This window comes from Ornithorhynchus anatinus, chromosome X5, assembly GCF_004115215.2.
Source record: "Ornithorhynchus anatinus isolate Pmale09 chromosome X5, mOrnAna1.pri.v4, whole genome shotgun sequence".
Lineage (NCBI taxonomy): Eukaryota > Metazoa > Chordata > Mammalia > Monotremata > Ornithorhynchidae > Ornithorhynchus > Ornithorhynchus anatinus.
In genome coordinates this window covers 56,157,289-56,175,328 of record NC_041753.1, presented here as the reverse complement: position 1 = coordinate 56,175,328, position 18,040 = coordinate 56,157,289, and the positions used below count along the sequence as shown (strand labels likewise).

Here is an 18,040-nt window from a genome sequence, read left to right as displayed (position 1 = left end):
ACCCTTCTTCACTGCTACAAGAAAAGCCCAAATCAGAGGGCAGGCGCAGGTGAACGTACTCTTCTCCTGAATTTAAGACCAGATAGAAAAAAACACATGGACAGTTTAACACTACAGAGGATGATTTACGTAGTTAGGGGAGCCCCAGTCACATAGCTCAAATGTTTGAACTGTTAATAGATCCTTTCATTCTGGAAACCGAGCGCTGTTTTATTTTAAATGGTAAAGTGAGTAAAAAAAGCAAACAATTAAAAATGACCCTCCACTGACCCACAAGTAGTGTTTGAAAGAAGAAGGTGAGCTCCTGAGCAGACCTTCCGAGGATGAGCAAGAGCAGTGTGACCTAGTGGAAAGAGCACAGACTTGAGGAGCCGATCCCGGCTCTGTCATTTGCCTTCTGTGTGACCTTGAGCAAATCATTTGACTTCTCTGTGTGCCTGTTTCGTCATCTCTAAAGTGACACTTAAATATCTGTTCCTCCACCCCTTGAGACCATTAACCTCATGTGGGACAAGCTGTAGGTCTGATAATAAATAAAAAATGATTATTATGGTACTTGGTAAGTGCTTACTATATGCCAAACATTGTACTAAGCCCTAGGGTAGATACCAATTAATCGGGTTGGATACATTCCCTGTCCTAGAGGGGGCTCACAGTCTAAGTAGGAGGGAGGAGGATTTAATCCCCATTTTACAGATTAGGTAAGGGAGGCACAGATAAACTAAGTGACTTGCCCAAGGTCACACAGCAGATACTTGGCAGAACCGGCATTAGAACCCTCGTCCTCTGACTCCCAGGCCCAGGATCCTTCCACTAGACCACAGTGCTTCATTTTTTTATGGTATTTGTTAAGCATTTACTGTGAGACAAGCACTGCATTAAGCATTAAGGTAGATACAAGCTAATCAGGTTGGGCACAGTCCATGCCCCACATGGGACTCACATCTTAATCCCCATTTTACAGATGAGGTGACTGTGGCACATAGAAGTTAAGTGACTTGCCCAAGGTATGATGCATCTACCCCAACATCAGTGCACAATGTCTGGCACATAGCAAGCACTTAACAAATACCAGATGATGATGGTGAAGATGATGATTTGCCCGATATCATTGGAGATAGTGAGGCGCAGGCTAGAGAGATTACTGCCCTCCACCCTTTTCTGGAAAAAGGCAGCTTAGGATACATTTCAAATGCCCAGATAGCCTTTGGGGGAGTTCAACTTCTAGACTGTGAACCCAATGTTGGGTAGGGACTGTCTCTATCTGTTGCCGAATTGTACTTTCCAAGGGCTTAGTAGAGTGCTCTGCACACAGTAAGGGCTCAATAAATACGACTGAAGGAATGAATGAATGAATGAATGAATGAATGAATGAATGAATGAATGAATGAACCTCGGGTCTGAAAAAGAAGATTGGACCATACCCCATCTATAAACCTTTCACTTGAATAAATCATAAAAGTAGAATTTGCACTTTTTTGTTGCTTGAATTGAAATAACCTGTTTATCCAAGGAGCAGAGGATTTACTGGAGCAATTTGCTCCAATGGCTCTTTGGGGAACCCCAGATAACGTCTTCCTCATGATCATTTTAGAGAACCCTGAGATGGTAATAGGTTTCTCCCTACAAGGAATTCCAAATTTACTTGGCCTCTCAGCTGCATACTTCCTTGAGGGAGTCACTTGGGAAATATCAGTGGAGTGATCCCCAGGCAATCTGCTTGACAAATTACTTTGGAAAAAAATCTAGAAAGTAACATAACTTAGAAAAGTGGAATAAGAGCAGAATACACAATATTAAACATTTGTGGATTTCTGCATGTGAGATGAAGCTAATGTTTGGCTCACTCATTCAGGTTACTCTAGTTCAACTCCTCTCTAGACCGTAAGCTCCTTGTGGGCAGGGATCACGTCTACCTACTCTGTTGGATTGTACCCTCCCAAGGGAGGAGTACAGTGCTCTGCACACAGTAAGTGCTCAATAATTATCATTGATTGATTGATTCTCTCCTAGCACTTGAGGATAGGAATCTTAGAAAGTCGGGGTAACTTTCTGCGGTTTGTTTCTTCATGTATTCTTTCGAGATCTATCCTGCTGTCATATGCTCTTCATGGCAACTTGTAAGTTTAAGTATTTATCAGTCTCTCCCCATTATGTTTATGCATTTAGTACAGAGCTGTGCACATGAATAAGTGCTCAGTAAATATTATTAATCGATGGGGTTGTCTTCCTCCCCTGCTACTCCCCAATATGGTCTACACCCAACCCCCTTATCAGCAGTCCTATGTGAGCTTATACTTCAAGAGGGGGCTTTTTAAAACTCTGACATGTCGGATTTTGCTCTTGTATAACACCTTCCCCCATTATCTAATGGATTAGACTTCACACCCTGGCCTCAGACAAGTAAATAGAAACTGCCTTTGTTGTGTCAATGGGTCACAAATCTGGCCAGATAGTAAGCCAGCTACTTTGGGGACAGGGATGGACTCTATTGTTCTAGATCTGCAGTCCTTTCTTCATCTCTTTATGTGTCTTTTGCCAACTCCCTCTCCCCCTTCTAATTTATAGATTGTGTGTCCTCTGAGGGCTAGGGATTCATTCATTCATTTGTATTTATTGAGAACTTACTGTATGCAAAGTACTGTACTAAGCACTTGGGGGAGCACATATAACAATAAACAGACACAGTCTCTGCCCACAAGTTTACAGCCTTGGCAGGGGGCAGGGGGAACGAAGATAGGGCATTAATATAAATAAAGAATTAAATTACAGATTGTACATATGTGCCGTGGGGCTGGGAGGGGGGATGAATAAAGGGAGCAAGTCAGGGCAACTTAATGTCCACCTGTATATTCTCTTCTAGTGCTAACTACAGTGCTCTGCACACATTAAGTGCTTAATAAATCCTATTGCTATTACTACTTTTTAAAAACCCCTCTCCCATTTGGGAGATCATTTCAAGTCCCCACCCCTACTCTGCTTGGGTGAAATGTGTTCTCTAATAAACTATTTGAAAAAGAAGCAGTGCAGTTCTTCACTAGACTCGAAGCAAATTCCTGAGGAAAAAGAGCTCTCTTTCTGACCCTGCCCCTCCCTGACCCTGGGGGGGACCCTGGCTATAAGCCCGGAGCTTCCTGGGCCTCCGCTTCCCCACCTGACCAATCGAGCCTACCACCCAATGTTAGCTAGACGCTGCACTGTTCCATTTCCTATGATTCAGTGAGTCTTTGGATCCTCCTCCTCGGCAAACGGATGCCTGAGCAGGAGGTTGGCCAAACTGAACTTGTCCCTTTTATTGTCACCAGGCTCATTCCCAAAAAGAAGCCTGGTAGTCACCCTCTACACACACTCATGCACACACACACAGAGCCTCATAAGCCTCATAAGAAGAAGGCCCTCAGAAAAAACCACCATCACAAGGGGCATCAGTGTCCCTAGAAGAGGAACTAGGGTCAATGTCAGCATCTACAGTTCAGGGATATAGGTAGCTTGTTGCTGTCTCATGGGACCTGTTGAATCAAACTGAATCACACGGTTCACTGCTGTTTCGCTACCCTCACTGCAACTGTGAACCTCAGAAAGTTCAGGGCAACTTTTCAAAATGCAGCTTGAACTTATCAGGTTTTATTCCAAATCTCTAATCCACTCTAAGAACGCAACCCTGATCCCAACAGTGATGAAAAGAAAAATAAAAAAAGTCAGCAATGACCCACTGCAGAAGGTTTATCAGAAAAGTGCAAGTTTTTGCAAAGACAATAGAAGCTTTTGCTCTCCTTACCTGTGGTTCCCTGTCATGACCGCTGGGATCCCTTTCATAGCTTTCCGCATAGATCCTGATGGTAGCTCTCACCCCACTAGATGCACTCAACCTAAAGACAAGCCTGGAGGCATCTGAGAAAATGATCCGCAGCCCCTGTGAGAGAGCAAAGGAAGCATGTCAGTGAGGTAATATTTCATCCGGTGACCAGCTGGAGCTGTGGAGTGGAATACTGTCCTGGTAACGTGTCAGGAATACTGAAACCCTGAAACCCCTAAGACAGGGGAGGAAGTTACAGAGCCTGGAAATGTTTTGTCCTAAATTCCTTTCAGACAAAAGGAGATGTCTTTTAGGAAGGTGTGACTCATTCATTTATTCAATTGTATTTATTGAGCACTTACTGTGTGCAGGACACTGTACTAAGTACTTGGGAAGTACAATTCAGCAACAAATAGAGACACTCCCTGTCCACAGCGGGCTCACAGTCTAGAAGGGTGAAAGGTAACTGAGGCCCAGAGAAGTGAAGCAACTTGCCCACGGTCACACAGCAGACAAGTGGCAGAACCGGGATTAGAATCCTTGACCATCTGACTCCCAGGCCCGTGCTGCTTCCCGAGTGACTCCGCGCTTCCCGTGCTGACTCTGAGTGGGTTCACAGCTGTGCCTTATGCCTTGTTACAGGAGAGAATCCAACCCTGTAAATCAGGAAGGCTGCATGTATGATCTCAGTACTGAGTCTCAGGCTCTCTTTTCCCCAGCCACCAGGATGGTGGGGGCAAGAGGAGGGATGAGAGACTGAGTTACTACACTAGAAATAATAACTGTGGTTTTTTGGTAAGTGCTACCTATGTGCCAAGCACTAAGCGCTGGAGTAGGTACAAGATAATCAGGTGCCACATGGGGCTTACAATCTAAGTAGGAAGGAGAACAGGTATTGAATCCCCATTTTGCAGATGAGAGATCTGAGGCCCAGAGAGGTGAAGTGGCTTGCTCAAGATCACTCGGCAGACAAGCGACAGAGCCGGTTCTAGAACCCAGGTTCTCTGACTCCCAGGCCCGTGCTCTTTCCATGAGGTCACAGTGCTTCTACTACTGATCCTCACTTCAGCTATTGCCCTGAGTTATCCCTACAAGGTCTCCCTGTTTCCTCCACCCATGCCAAAGCCCATGCTACAGCCTCCCCAGTCGATGTGACCAGGGCCTAAGTACCTGTGACCTCACTCTCAGCTTGCAACACTTCCGGGAGGTGTCCTTCTGTGGCCCAATAGCAAGGCTGGGACCGTGTGACTTAGGGAAAGAAGTCAGAGGGTATACTGGCAGGGGAGGTTTTCCTGAAAAACCTTTTCAAAAGGGAGTGCTGACATGTGGTGCATGGAATCTCACTGTTCATTGTTTTTCCCCTTGTTGGCTGAGTGGTGTTGGCAGAACCTGAAATTAAAACAGTCTTCAAATGGTATTTCCAAAAGGAAGGCAAAGAATGAAAGCAATATGGGAAAAGGAGCAAGTCTAGAAACATGAGAGTGACTCAGGGGTGAAGAAATCAATTATTCCAAGTGAGGCATCAAATTTAAGGCCATCTCCCTTCACTCCAATTCCAACTTGACCCAAACCAAAACCCATATTTTTTTATGGTAACTGTTTAGTACTTACTATGTGCCAGGCACTCTACTAAGCACTGGGGCAGATACCAGTTAATCAGGTTGACCACAGTCCATGTCCCACATGGGGGTCCCAGTCTTAATCCCTATTTCATGGATGAGACACAGAGCAGTTAAATGACTTGTTCAAGGTCACACAGCAGACAAGTGGCAGAGCAGGGATTAGAACCAGGACCTTCTGACTCCCAGTCCCGTGTTCTATCCATTAGGCAACACTGCTTCACATCTCTGATGAAAGAAATCTAGTGCTGGTATCTAAATCTGGGGGGATCAGTATTCTAGGATGTTTCAATTATCCAGCATGCCCGCTCATGATGAGCAGAACTAGGTGGGTGGCATACACAAACCGGCAGGCAAAAGTGGGAGCTCTGAAGGTGGAGGCTATCCCCGCAAAGCATTTAGTCACCTTCATCTAGAAGAGAGAAAGCTCTGGGTAAGAGAGGAAACTGGAGATGGTATAGCATCACCTGAAGTCTGAGAAGCCAACTGAATAAACCAGGCAATTTTCCAAAACAAGCTTGAATGATAACCATAACAAATCACTGCTTTCATCAGCCTTCAGACTGAAATCTCCACTGTTACCAAATCATCAGATGATGTTAAAAAGCTGGCCAAGAATCATTTAACTCACTATCAGAGTATGAAGGGGGCAACTCTGCTGGCAAGATGGTCAATTGTGTAGCATTTCTCAGAGTGCACTGATACTGATTATGGGAGCTACTCAACACATATCAGATGTGTGTTCACTTTTTAAAGTTCAACCAGAAGGTCAGAAACAGAAACATATAAAGATTGCAAGTACAGGCATAATTTATATAGAGGAGATCATTTTACTATAGAGACACACCCTGAATTAGAGAAGCAGCATTGCCTAGTGGAAAGAGTATGGGCCTGGTAGTCGAAGGACCTGGGTTCTAGTCCCAGCTATGCCAAACGCTTGATGAGTGACCTTGGGAAAGTCACTTAACTTCTCTGTGCTTCGGTTCTCCCTCCTACTTAGATCGTAAGCTCCAAGCGGGACAGGGACTCTGTCCAACCTAATTCACTTGTCTACCTCAGCCCTTAGAACAGTGGTTGACACATAGTAAGCGCTTAACAAATACCATAAAAAAATTAGGTGGCTGCAAATTTCAGGTCGACCAGCAGAAGTAAAATAGGCACTCTTTTTAGTGGCCACAATTACAAGGTTCTGGTTCATTATTGTTGCCATCACACCACTATTGTCCAATGCTCTAGGACTAGTGGGAGCTTAATTAACCTGCCACAGGATAATGCACATTTGTTGTTTGTGATATTTATGGTCCAGCCGGGTTGCTAGATAGTGGATAAGAACCACTCAATGGGAAGCCAGGGCATGGGGAGTCAGTTCAGCCTAGAGAACACATTAATAAGACTCATACATACAGCTACATGGCAATGTTTGTTCCATGCACATGAAGAGTAATCATAAGGCGAGGGCAGCCTGTGAGCTACTTAATATGTGATCACCTGCAAGAAAATTCACACAATCAAATTCGTTGAGCACTTAGTGTGTGCAGAGCGCTGTACTAAGTGCTTGGGAGAGTACAAAATAACAATAAACAGACACATTCCCTGCCCACAGTGAGCTTACAGTCCAGAGGGAGAGACAGACATTAATATAAATAAATAGATGAATTACAGCTTGCTCTGTGCCTGAAGAGTTTCAAGGTGAAACTATGGTCAGGTAACAAGTGAATCATATTTTTATTAGAAAAACATGCAGTCTGTTAAGAATATTCTACGAGATTTGGATTGGATTGACACAGCAAGGAGATAGCTTAATCTCCAGACCCGAATCACCTAATGCAAAAGCCCCACTCTTCTTTGGAGAGAGGTCACAGAGTGACCCCAGGGTGGGCATTTGCAGTTAAATGAGCTAAATGAGCTCTTCCCTCAGGGGAATAGTGACTTCAGCCTGGTCTCTCTAGCAGCCAACCCTCATCCTTTTGACTGACAGTCCCCCAGGAACCTGCTCCAATTCAAGAACAAAGTGCTTAGACACTCCGACTGCTTGGGCATTTTCTTCATGAAACCTATCCCATGGCACTGACAGCTCCACTTGGCACATTAAGACCCAGGGACTGTTGCTCAAATGTAATAGACACACATTTGTCTCTCAGTCTGCTGCTGAACTACTAAACTGGCTGCAAATTCTGGCTAATGCAGCGCTGGCCTCATCTCTGATATTTTCAATTCAAACGGGCACCACCCAAGCCGTGGCGGCTTTCTCTGTTCCCGTGCATTTGGCTTTTCCCGGTAACAGCTGCCCAACCCTGACTGCAGAGACTGTTGTACCCAAGGGGGAAATGACAGCTGATATATTTACAGAGGGCTAAGTCTCCTGCTACCCTAGACCACAGCTAAGAATACTTCACATGGGTCCTACTACCAAAGTACATCAAATACCACTTCTTAAACAACCGGCATGCAGTCGTATACATGCAATGGGCTCATTTCTTCCCAGGGACAAGGGAGGAAACCATTTGGAGGTGATCGCCTTCAAAACCCAATTTTCATGATCAGCCATAATCTGTAGAAAAAATGATTTGTGCAGGTGTATCAACTTATCTCAGGCCCCCAAATCACTCACTGGGTTTGGGCAAACATATAAGCAGTGGGCTCTTTTCATCCCAGAAATAAAGTCTGGCTCTTTTCATCCCAGAAATAAAGTCCTGCAAGGACTCGGGTCAATCTAACAACAACAACCACAGCAGTAATGATAATAATAATTATTATTATTATAACAATAATAAGAATGATAATAGTGGTATTTGTTAAGGGCCTATTATGGGCCAGGCACTGTACTATGTAATGGTGCTGATATGCTGAGCAGCATGCCTAGAGGAAAGAAGATGGGCCTGGGAGTCAGGGGACCTGGGTTCTAATCTCTGATCCACCACTTGGCTGCTGTGTGACTTTGGGCAAGTCACTTAACTTCTCTGGACCTCACTTTCCCCTTCTGTAAAATGGGGACCAAATACCTGCTCTCCCTCCCTCGATAAGACTGCGAGCCCCAGTGCGGAATAGAGACTGTGTCTGGCTTGATTATCTTATATCTAACCCGGTTCTTAGTACAGTGCTTGGCACACAGTAAGTGCTCAATAAGTACAGCAGTTATTATCATGATTATTATTCAAGATAATTAGGTGAACACAGCAACAGGCTGTGTGAAGGGCAAGGGATTCATGAAGAAAATGCACAAGCAGCTGGAGTGTCTAGGTATTTAGATCTTGAATTGGAGCAGGTTACTGAGTGATTGTCAGTCAAAAGGCTGATGACTGGCTGTCCTCATGGGACTCACAGCCTAAGAGGGTAGGGGAAGAGTAGATATTTAATCCCCATTTTACAGATGAGAAAAGTGAGGTCAGAGAAGTAAAGTGACTTCTCCAAGGTCACCCAGTAGGCAAGTGGTAGAGGCAGGATTAGAACCCAAGCCGACTCACAGTCCTGTGCACTCTCCACTAGGCCATGATTGGGCAGTTTCCACAGTTCCTTCCTCACAGGTCATACCACCAGCTACCGCCTCAACACTTCAGTACTTATGTACAAACTGACGGTCTACAATCAAAGTCCTCTAGACTGTAAGCTTCCCTCTAGACTGTAAGCTCCTGTGGGCAGGGAACATGTCTACCAACTCTGTTATATTGTACTCTCCCAAAACAGTGCTCTGCACACAGTAAACACTCAATAAATACCATTGCTTGACTGATTCAGCAATTACTTATCCACATTCTCTTCTGCCTAGCTGTAATTTATCTTGTGTCTGACTCCCTTTCTAGATAGTAAGCTTCTAGAGGGCAGAGATCTCTCCCAAGTGCTTAGCGAAGTCCTCTGTTCAGAGAAGGTGTTCAGTAAACATCACAAATTGACTGATTTCTTGGGTTGCTGGACCTACAGGTTTCAGCAGCCCACAGAGACAATTAAACATGTGTAAAAAATACCACTCATGCTTGACGAGCCTCAGGCCCCTTTCTGGTCTTGTCAGACCTCTGCCAAACTTGAATGCCACAGGTCCCACAGGTCAGGTCGAGAAAGCTTCCCAAGAACCAAGACTTGAGTGGACTAGGCTAAGTCCTAAAATATCACTCCTTACAGGGTTCTACCAGGGCCCAAGTCACTCCCATGATCAAGAAGACCTCAACGCTATAAGTCACTTCAGTTGAAGTTGTTTTGCTTAGGAGATGTAGATAATTAAGGACACTTTTCCTTATAAATTGGATTGCTTAGTCTATGAGTCATCTGTTTGCTCAGTTTGCTGTCCTGAATCAGCAGGCTGCTGAAATCTATTTGGAAAGGTATGTAAAACTGCTTGATGAGGGGTGTTACGTTTCAATAACTAGTTTCTCTCCACACCTTCTCCAGGCTATAGCCTATCATTTACCAAGCATGCTTTATTTGGGTGGGGGAGGGGAGGGGTGGGAGAGACCCCAGCATGCTTTATTTGGGTGGGGGAGGGGCGGGGGAGACCCCAGGGGCTTCATACCCCTCTTCCCACCATTGCTGGGGAGAAGCAGAAGCAGAAGGTGAGCAGAACTTGGACAAAAATTGCAACTATGGGAAAGTTGTAGTAGGTTTTCTCCGAGGAAGGTTTTGCCTGAAGTGGTGAGGTGCCTGAACACTGCTCTCCTCAAATGGTAATGACATTTTTTAAAAACTTTGCTATTGTATAACGGCAACAATAATAAGAAAAATAATGGTAGTGGTATTTATTAAACACCAACTAGAGAAGCAGCGTGGCTCAGTGGAAAGAGCACGGGCTTTGGAGTCAGAGGTCATGAGTTCGAATCCCAGCTCTGCCACTTGTCAGCTGGGTGACTGTGGGCAAGTCACTTAGCTTCTCTGTGCCTCAGTTACCTCATCTGTAAAATGGGGATTAAGACTGTGAGCCCCACATGGGACAACCTGATTCCCCTGTGTCTACCCCAGCGCTTAGAACAGTGCTCTGCACATAGTAAGCGCTTAACAAATACCAACATTATTAACTATGTGCCCAGTGGTAGGGTAGATAGGTTCATTTTGTATGCTTGCATTTGTGTGTATTTTCTTAAGATTAGTCTTTCAGAAGTTCAGAGCTAGGACAAAGAAAGCTTGATTTTGACCAGGTAAATTTCAATTTTTAATGTATAAAATTGTAACTTCAATCTCAAATCATAATTGAACCAAACAAAATTACAGAAAAAACTTCTTTGGCTCTAACACAAAGGGGCGTGGGGGGCGTGGGGTGTGTGTGTGTGTGTTTGGTTCAGGGACAAAGTTAAAGTCTTGGAAGCATATTCCTATAGGTACCCCAATAGGTCTATAAGAAAATTAATTCATTCTCACAATTTCGCTTTAATCGCAGTTTTTAGGAAGGCATCTCTAATTTACCATGAAGTACTGAGTTAGGTAGCTAAGGAAGTATATTTGTTTTTTCAGGGTACTGCAGCAGTAATACACTAAGTTACCACCTAGTCTCCTGCAAATGACTTTGGAAAGGAAGTGAATTGGACTCACAAATTATTATTATTATTATTACATTATCATTTCAGGACAATTGAGAGCGTCACTCTGATGTACTATTTGTAAATGAAGACAAATACAGACTCCTTCCTGGCGTACTATGGCCTAGTCCAAAGAGCAAGGGACTGGGAATCAGGAGGCCAGAGTTCAAGTCTCACCTCTGCTACGGGCCTACTGTGTGATCTGGGGCAAGTCATTTAACCTCAGGCACCTCACCATTTAAGCCAAAACCTTCCTCGGTGAAAACATACCACAATTTAGCCATTCAGGCCTCTCTGGGCCTCAGTTTCCTCATCTGTAAAACGGCAATGAGATAGATTGTGAGACCCATATGGGGCAGGGGCCGTTTCCTATCTCATAATCTTGTATCCACCCCAGCAATTAGCACATTAGTAAGCACCTAATAAATGCCAAATACAAGGGCTCTGCAAAATTCTTCATGGCATTTCTGTTTTCCATATGCTGAGGAAAAGCTCGTGCAGATATTTTGGGGTGGCTCTTATGGGCCTTGTTCTGAGCCTTTTTCTGTGATATCTATGCAGTACTTGGCTGTGTACCCCTTAAAGCACTTTGAAACTCACCCCAGCCTCCATAGCACTTATGTACATACCCTTTTATTCTACTGTTTCCCCTATTCCTAATCTATGTTAATGTCTGTCTACCTCATTCATTCATTCATTCCTTCAATAGTATTTATTGAGCGTTTACTATGTGCAGAGCACTGTACTAAGTGCTTGGAATGCATAATTCGGCAACAGATAGAGACAATCCCTGCCCAATGACGGCAACAGATAGAGACAATCCCTGCCCAATGACGGGTTTACACTCTAATCGGGGGAGATAGATGGACAAAAACAAGACAACATAATCATGATAAATAGAATCAAGGGGATGTATACCTCATTAACAAAATAAATAGGGTAATAAAATATATATACAAATGAGCACAGTGCTGAGAGGAGGGGAAGGAAGGGGAGAAGAGCAGAGGGAAAGGGGGCTTAACTGAGGGGAGGTGAAGGGGGGAAGGAGGAGGGAGCAGAGGGAGGAGGGGGGCAGAGAGGGAGCAGAGGGAAAAGGGGTAGTTCAGTCTGGGAAGACCTCTTGGAGGAGGTGAGCTCTCAGTAGGGCCTTGAAGAAGGGAAGAGAGTTAGTTTGGCGGAGGTGAGGAGGGAGGGCATTCCAGGACAGCGGTGGGACTTGGGCCAGAGGTCGACGGTGGGATAGGCGTCAACGGGGGACGGTGAGGAGGTGAGCGGCAGAGGAGCGGAGCGTGCGGGCTGGGCAGTAGAAAGAGAGAAGGGGGGTGAGGTAGGAGGGGGCAAGGTGATGGAGAGCCTTGAAGCTCAGAGTGAGGAGTTTTTGTTTCGTGTGGAGGTTGATAGGCAACCACTGGAGGTTTTTAAGGAGGGGAGTGACAGGCCCAAAGCGTTTCTGCAGGAAGATGATCCAGGCAGAGGAATGAAGAATAGACTGGAGTTGGGAGAGACAGGAGGAAGGGAGATCAGAGGGAAGGCTGACAAAATAATCCAGCCGGGATATTATGTAAACTCTTTGTGGGCAGGGATAGCCTCTACCAACTCTGTTAATATTGTACTTTCCCAAGCACTTAGTACAGTGCTCAATAAGTATCACTGTTCGATTACTTGGTCGTTAACAAGTTCTGAATTGTTCTGGGACCCTCCCTGATCACTTTCCCTTGCAGTCACACACCACGTTTTGTTCCTGTCACTCCAGGGTCTCATTCACAACAGGAACACACAGGCAGCCACATGAAATTCCACATGACGCCAAGGACAAGACTAAAATTGACAAAAAGGCTGGGTTTGAGCGATTCTGTGGATTCCTCCTCCCTCCTCTAATCACTCCAACAGTTCCCCGAGGCCCTGACGACTATGCTGAATGTTTCTATAGGGAAAAGAAAAAAAAAACCTTATCTCTCATACAGGATTTTAATATCATTTTGGATGGAGAATTCCTGTCTTATCTCTAGAGACTTGTGAGAAAAACTTTTTCCACTGCCTGCTTCCTGACTGTTGCACTGAATCAGGAACAAAAAGGAGCTCAAGAAGCCTCAAAACCCTTTTCCTTTCTGAAAATGAGGAATCAGTCACAGAACTTTTCAACTGTGAACGCGACATAGTGCATAGCACCATACTGTACTTCATTCTTTTTCCCTGAAGTTAAAGGAGGCTGGTTTGCAATCATCTCCTTTCCTCTCATGAGTACAACTTTTAACAACGTGGGCAGTAAAGAATACAATGCTCAGATTGCATTGACTGACTTTCCCCTGGGACTAAGTCCTGTCTCTGCTTTCTCCTGTTAAGGCTCAACCACATATTTTAATTTAAAAATATAATCAGGGTTGCAGTAAATGTATCATTCTGTTCCAAAGAAGAGCTCCATCCAAACAAATACATTGCAAGCTCTAATGGACAGAGAGTCCCTTTAAAAAAATACTATTTCTATTTCAATTGTACATGCAACTTTTGGAAGTGTTTCTATTTTCGGTCACTTTAGTGGGGTTGAAAAAGGAAACAGAATGCTGGTTTTTCAGGAGAGGCCACGGACTTACAGGATAAGGCCCACAAGACCTCTATTTGTTCCCCAAGCAGGACTGCCGAAAGAAGCAGAAAGTGAAAATGTGGCAATAATTCTTCTGCCTGCTCCCGTTGTTGTTGTCATTATTATTATTAATTTAAGCGCCTACCATGTGTCAAGCACTGTTCTAAGAACTGAAGTATTTGCAAGGTAATCAGGTCGGACACAGTCTCCGTCCCACATGGGGCTCACACAGTCTTAAGTTCCAAAGAAATAGAGGTAAAAGAATCACCCCTGTTTTGTTCTACAAGGGAGGCTATTGAAAGCTACCTTCTTTCTCTTGCAAACTGCACAAAATAAAAGGTAGCATGGCTGTTCAGCAACTACATTATCTAACGATGAAGTCATTGGAGCCTTGAGTTTTTGAAAGATGAACCATCTTCCTTCATTCACTGCTGGGCCCACCCCAAGATCCAGCTCTGGGAGCACTTATCTCCTCATGGCTATATTTGATCTCACACAAAAGAACCATCCACACTGAAAACTATTTCCACATGTAAGATTTACCCAGGGGGGGTGGGGAATCAATAACTGTCACGGAGTCAGAACGGAAACTGATTTGAAATGTGTTCCATGGGTCTTGAAGGAAATAGGAAAACATAAAATAAATAGGGGCTGAGCCTCAAATCTACTCAAGGAATAGTCACATATATCCACAAGTATAGCAGAACACACTAAAAAATACGTAGAAATGTAAATCATCAAACTGATTGGGACCAGAGTTTACATTTTTGATAAAAACATAAAGGGCAGTCATGTCCAACAGCACAATACCAATTCAAATTATGGTCCAAACCAAGATTTTAATATGTAACAGACAAATGGGAAATTTGGTACCCATCGATTTTAAGGTCTTTGTTTTCCACTTTCTCTCATCAGCAAACAAAAAATTAATGAGTCAGTTCTGTTAAAACATGTAGCCAAATTATCTTGGACACAGTAGGCACAATTAAGTCCCTCAGTAGATGGCTCTGGAGACTTGGAATAAATGAAATTATGACCTTGGAATACAATTGGAAGAGACTTGGCTGTGGTATGAGGCAACAGAAATCTTCCATGTGTTCTAGATAATAATAATAATTATTAAGTACTTTCTATGAATCAAGCACTGTTCTAAGCATTGGGGTAGACACAAGTTAATGAGGTCGGACACAGTCCCTGACTCATAGTGGACTCGCAGTCTAAGTAGGAGGGAGGACACATATTGAATCCCCTTTTTACAGGAAATTGAGGACAGAGACAAGTGACAAGGTCACACAGCAGGCAATTGGCAGAACTGGGATTAGAACCCAGGTCCTCTTAATCCCAGGCCTGTGCTCTTCCCACTAGGGCACACTGCCTCTTTAGGTGCCAAGACCACTGGGTTTCCAGGAATTTGATAGTCCAAAGACAAGTCAATGTACTGCATTTTAAAGCATCCTGGGCAGGCTAGAAACTAGCCAAAAAAAAAAAGGTATTACCATAAGAAAATTAACAAAGGCCTTTAAGGACAAACTAAACTTAATGAAAGGGTAAGCCACACGTATGGCTCAGCTGATAAAGGAAAAATATGAAATAGCAGTAAGTCATTCTCTTCTGAGCATTTGAAGCTCACTAGGAAACATTTGGATAAGTAGAAAGGGAAGGCACGAGTCAAAATAATGTTGGCAGCAAGTACAATTCTAGCCAGTCATTCGGGACTCCATTTGCTCAGTGTGCTTGAGGGTGATTGGAAAGGAATTAGAATTCTGGAATTCCTGGTGGAATTTTTGTTATTGCATTTGTGGCTATAGACACGTGCCTTGGATTAAATGTTAAAATTAAAGTGCATTTGCAAACGAATGAGTGATGAGCTAATCGGCTAAGTAACTGGGAAGACTAAGGTGCAACCTCTTCAACCAACTCCTGGGTGAGGCTACAGCTAATCTTGCCTTTTTCTTAGCTAACTCACTGAGTGTTCCTTTTGGGTCCTAAAGAAAGGCTATAAACACCTTTCATTGGCTAGACAAAAGCCAAAATAAGCATGGCATAAGCCCTAATGGAAAGACCATGGGACTGGAGGTCAGGAGACAGGTCCTAATCCTGTCTCCATCCCTTCCCACCACTTGCCTGCTCTATGATCTCAGGCAAGTTACTTAACTTCTCTGTGGCTCAGTTTCCTCATCTGTAAAATGGGGATAAGATACCTGCCCTCGCTCTTAGATTCTGAGCCCCTTGTGGACAGTCAATGTGTCCAGTCTGATTGTCTTATATCCGCCTAAATGCGTAGCACAGATCTTGGCACATAGTAAGCACTTAATAAATGCCATCATCATCATGCCAACTTAAGGACTTAACAATGTAATGTTGAATTTAAAAGTCTTGCATTAGGAGGTCAAAGAATACATAGTTAATTATGATGTCCCACTTACTCTTTCTCAGAAAGGTGGTATTAGAGAAGCAGCGTGGGTTAGTGGAAAGAGCCTGGGCTTGAGAGGCAGAGGTCATGGGTTCTAATCCCAGCTCCTCCACTTGTCAGCTGTGTGACTTTGGGCAAGTCACTTAACTTCTCTGTGCCTCAATTACCTCATCTGTAAAATGGGGATTAAGACTGTGAGCTCCTCATGGGACACCCTGATAACCTTGTATCTACCCCTGTGCTTAGAACAGTGCTTGGCACATAGTAAGCGCTTAACAAATACCATTATTATTATTATTATTATTAAAGGCTGTTACTTTAGAATATCAGCTAATTGGGAGCATTCCTAAAAGCAATAGCAGGTACGCATCTAACACTGAAATAGTATTTAAGTCCTTGAAACCTTCCCAGATTAACCTACCTAAAGCCGTTCACTGATCACTTCAGATCACTCCTGGCATTTAGATCTTTCTCTAGAAATGCATGATATTTTAATTCCTTGGTAATATTAATAATAATAATAATAATAGTGGTATTTGTTAAGCACTTACTATGTGCCAAGCACTGTTCTAAGCACTGGGGTAGATACAAGGTAGTCAGGTTTGACACAATCCCTGTCCTACATGGGGCTCCCAGTCTTAAGCCCCATTTTACAGATTAGGTAACTGAGGCACAAAGAAATGAAGTGACTTGCCCAAGATCACACAGCAGACAAACGATGGAGGCAGCATTAGAACCCATGTCCTCTGACTCTGAGGCCCATGCTCTTTTCACTAGGCCACGCTGCTTCGTATCAGCTACTCTTATATCTCATACCTCTTTTACTTGCATTTTATCAAGGAAGTAGTGTTGCCTAGTAGAAAGCACATGAGCCTGGGAGTCAAAGGACCTGGGTTCTGATTTTGGCACTGCCACTTGTCTGCTGGCTAATCTTGGGCTGGTCACTTAATTTCTCTGTGCCTCAGTTTCCTTAACTGTAAAATGGGTATTCAATGTCTGTTCTCCCTCCTACTTAGACTGTGAGCCCCATGCGGGACAGGGACTGTGTCTAACCTGATTATCTTTTACTTACCCTAGCGTTTAGTACAGGGTTTGCCACATAGTAAGTGTTTAATAATAATAATGATGGCATTTGTTAAGTGCTTACTATGTGCAAAGCACTGTTCTAAGCGCTGGGGGATACAAGGTGATCAGGTTGCCCCACCCGGGGCTCACAGTCTTAATCCCCATATTACAGATGAGGTAACTGAGGCACAGAGAAGTTAAGTGACAAGCAGCGGAGCCGGGATTAGAACTCATGACCTCTGACTCCCAAGCCCAGGCTCTTTTTCCACTGAGCCACACTGCATTGTTATCATTTTTATTTGTCTATGTATACATCTACATATTCGTGTTTGTCTTGCTCCCCCCATTTTTTGTCTTGCTCCCCCCCTTAGATTGTACACTCCTCAAGTCGAGGGACTGTGTCTCATTTTTTTCTAAGGCCACCCAAAGGTCATATCTTAAATACTGTCAACCGACTTTCCTCTTTGCAGAATTGGTGATATCACATAGAACCCCAGTAACTGGGAGCCGGCTTACCAGTAACTGCTCTGCCTTACTATATTAAACCACCAAAGCAGCGCTGTACCTGTTTTTTGGTCACACTGCCATCCACGGGGTCCACGTATTCAAAGCTGTCCGCTTTTTCCACGCTGTAGACATGGCTCCCGACAGCAAACTGCTGGCCAGTGAAGGACTTGTCAGTGACCAAAGCCTCCAGGTCTCTCATTATGTAAAAAGTCATTCTAGGCTCCAACCCCTCATAATCAAACCTGGGATGAAGAGAGCAATGTAAGAAGAGATACAAAATCATGGAACAAAAGACAAAAAGAGTTGAAAGGGACCTCCAGAGTTCATCCAACCAATCTCCCTGTTTCTAGGCAACATGAAATCTCAGAAGGTGTTGGACCCATTTTAAGTATCTCTAATGGAGGAGGTTTCATGACGTGCCCTGGTGACCCATTTCACTTAAACAATCCTTACAGTCAAGAAGCTCTACTTTATAACAAACTTCAGGACATCCAAATTTCACCAAGCACCGTAAAGCCTCAGAAGCAATATTTGTGTCCTCATTCGCTGGAATCTCAA

General features: G+C 44.0%; 1 protein-coding gene across 2 annotated transcripts in view; it reads right to left on the bottom strand.

Moving 5' to 3' along the window:
- PGM5 (phosphoglucomutase 5) overlaps positions 1-18,040 on the bottom strand; it is a 186,273-nt gene that overhangs the window by 40,567 nt on the left and 127,666 nt on the right. For both annotated transcript variants that reach the window (XM_029055729.1, XM_029055728.2), the window contains 2 exons: positions 17,541-17,724; positions 3,779-3,913 (listed from right to left, as the gene is read on the bottom strand). In XM_029055729.1, the coding sequence (XP_028911562.1) occupies positions 3,779-3,913; positions 17,541-17,724 (319 nt within the window). The remainder of the gene's footprint in view (positions 1-3,778; positions 3,914-17,540; positions 17,725-18,040) is intronic.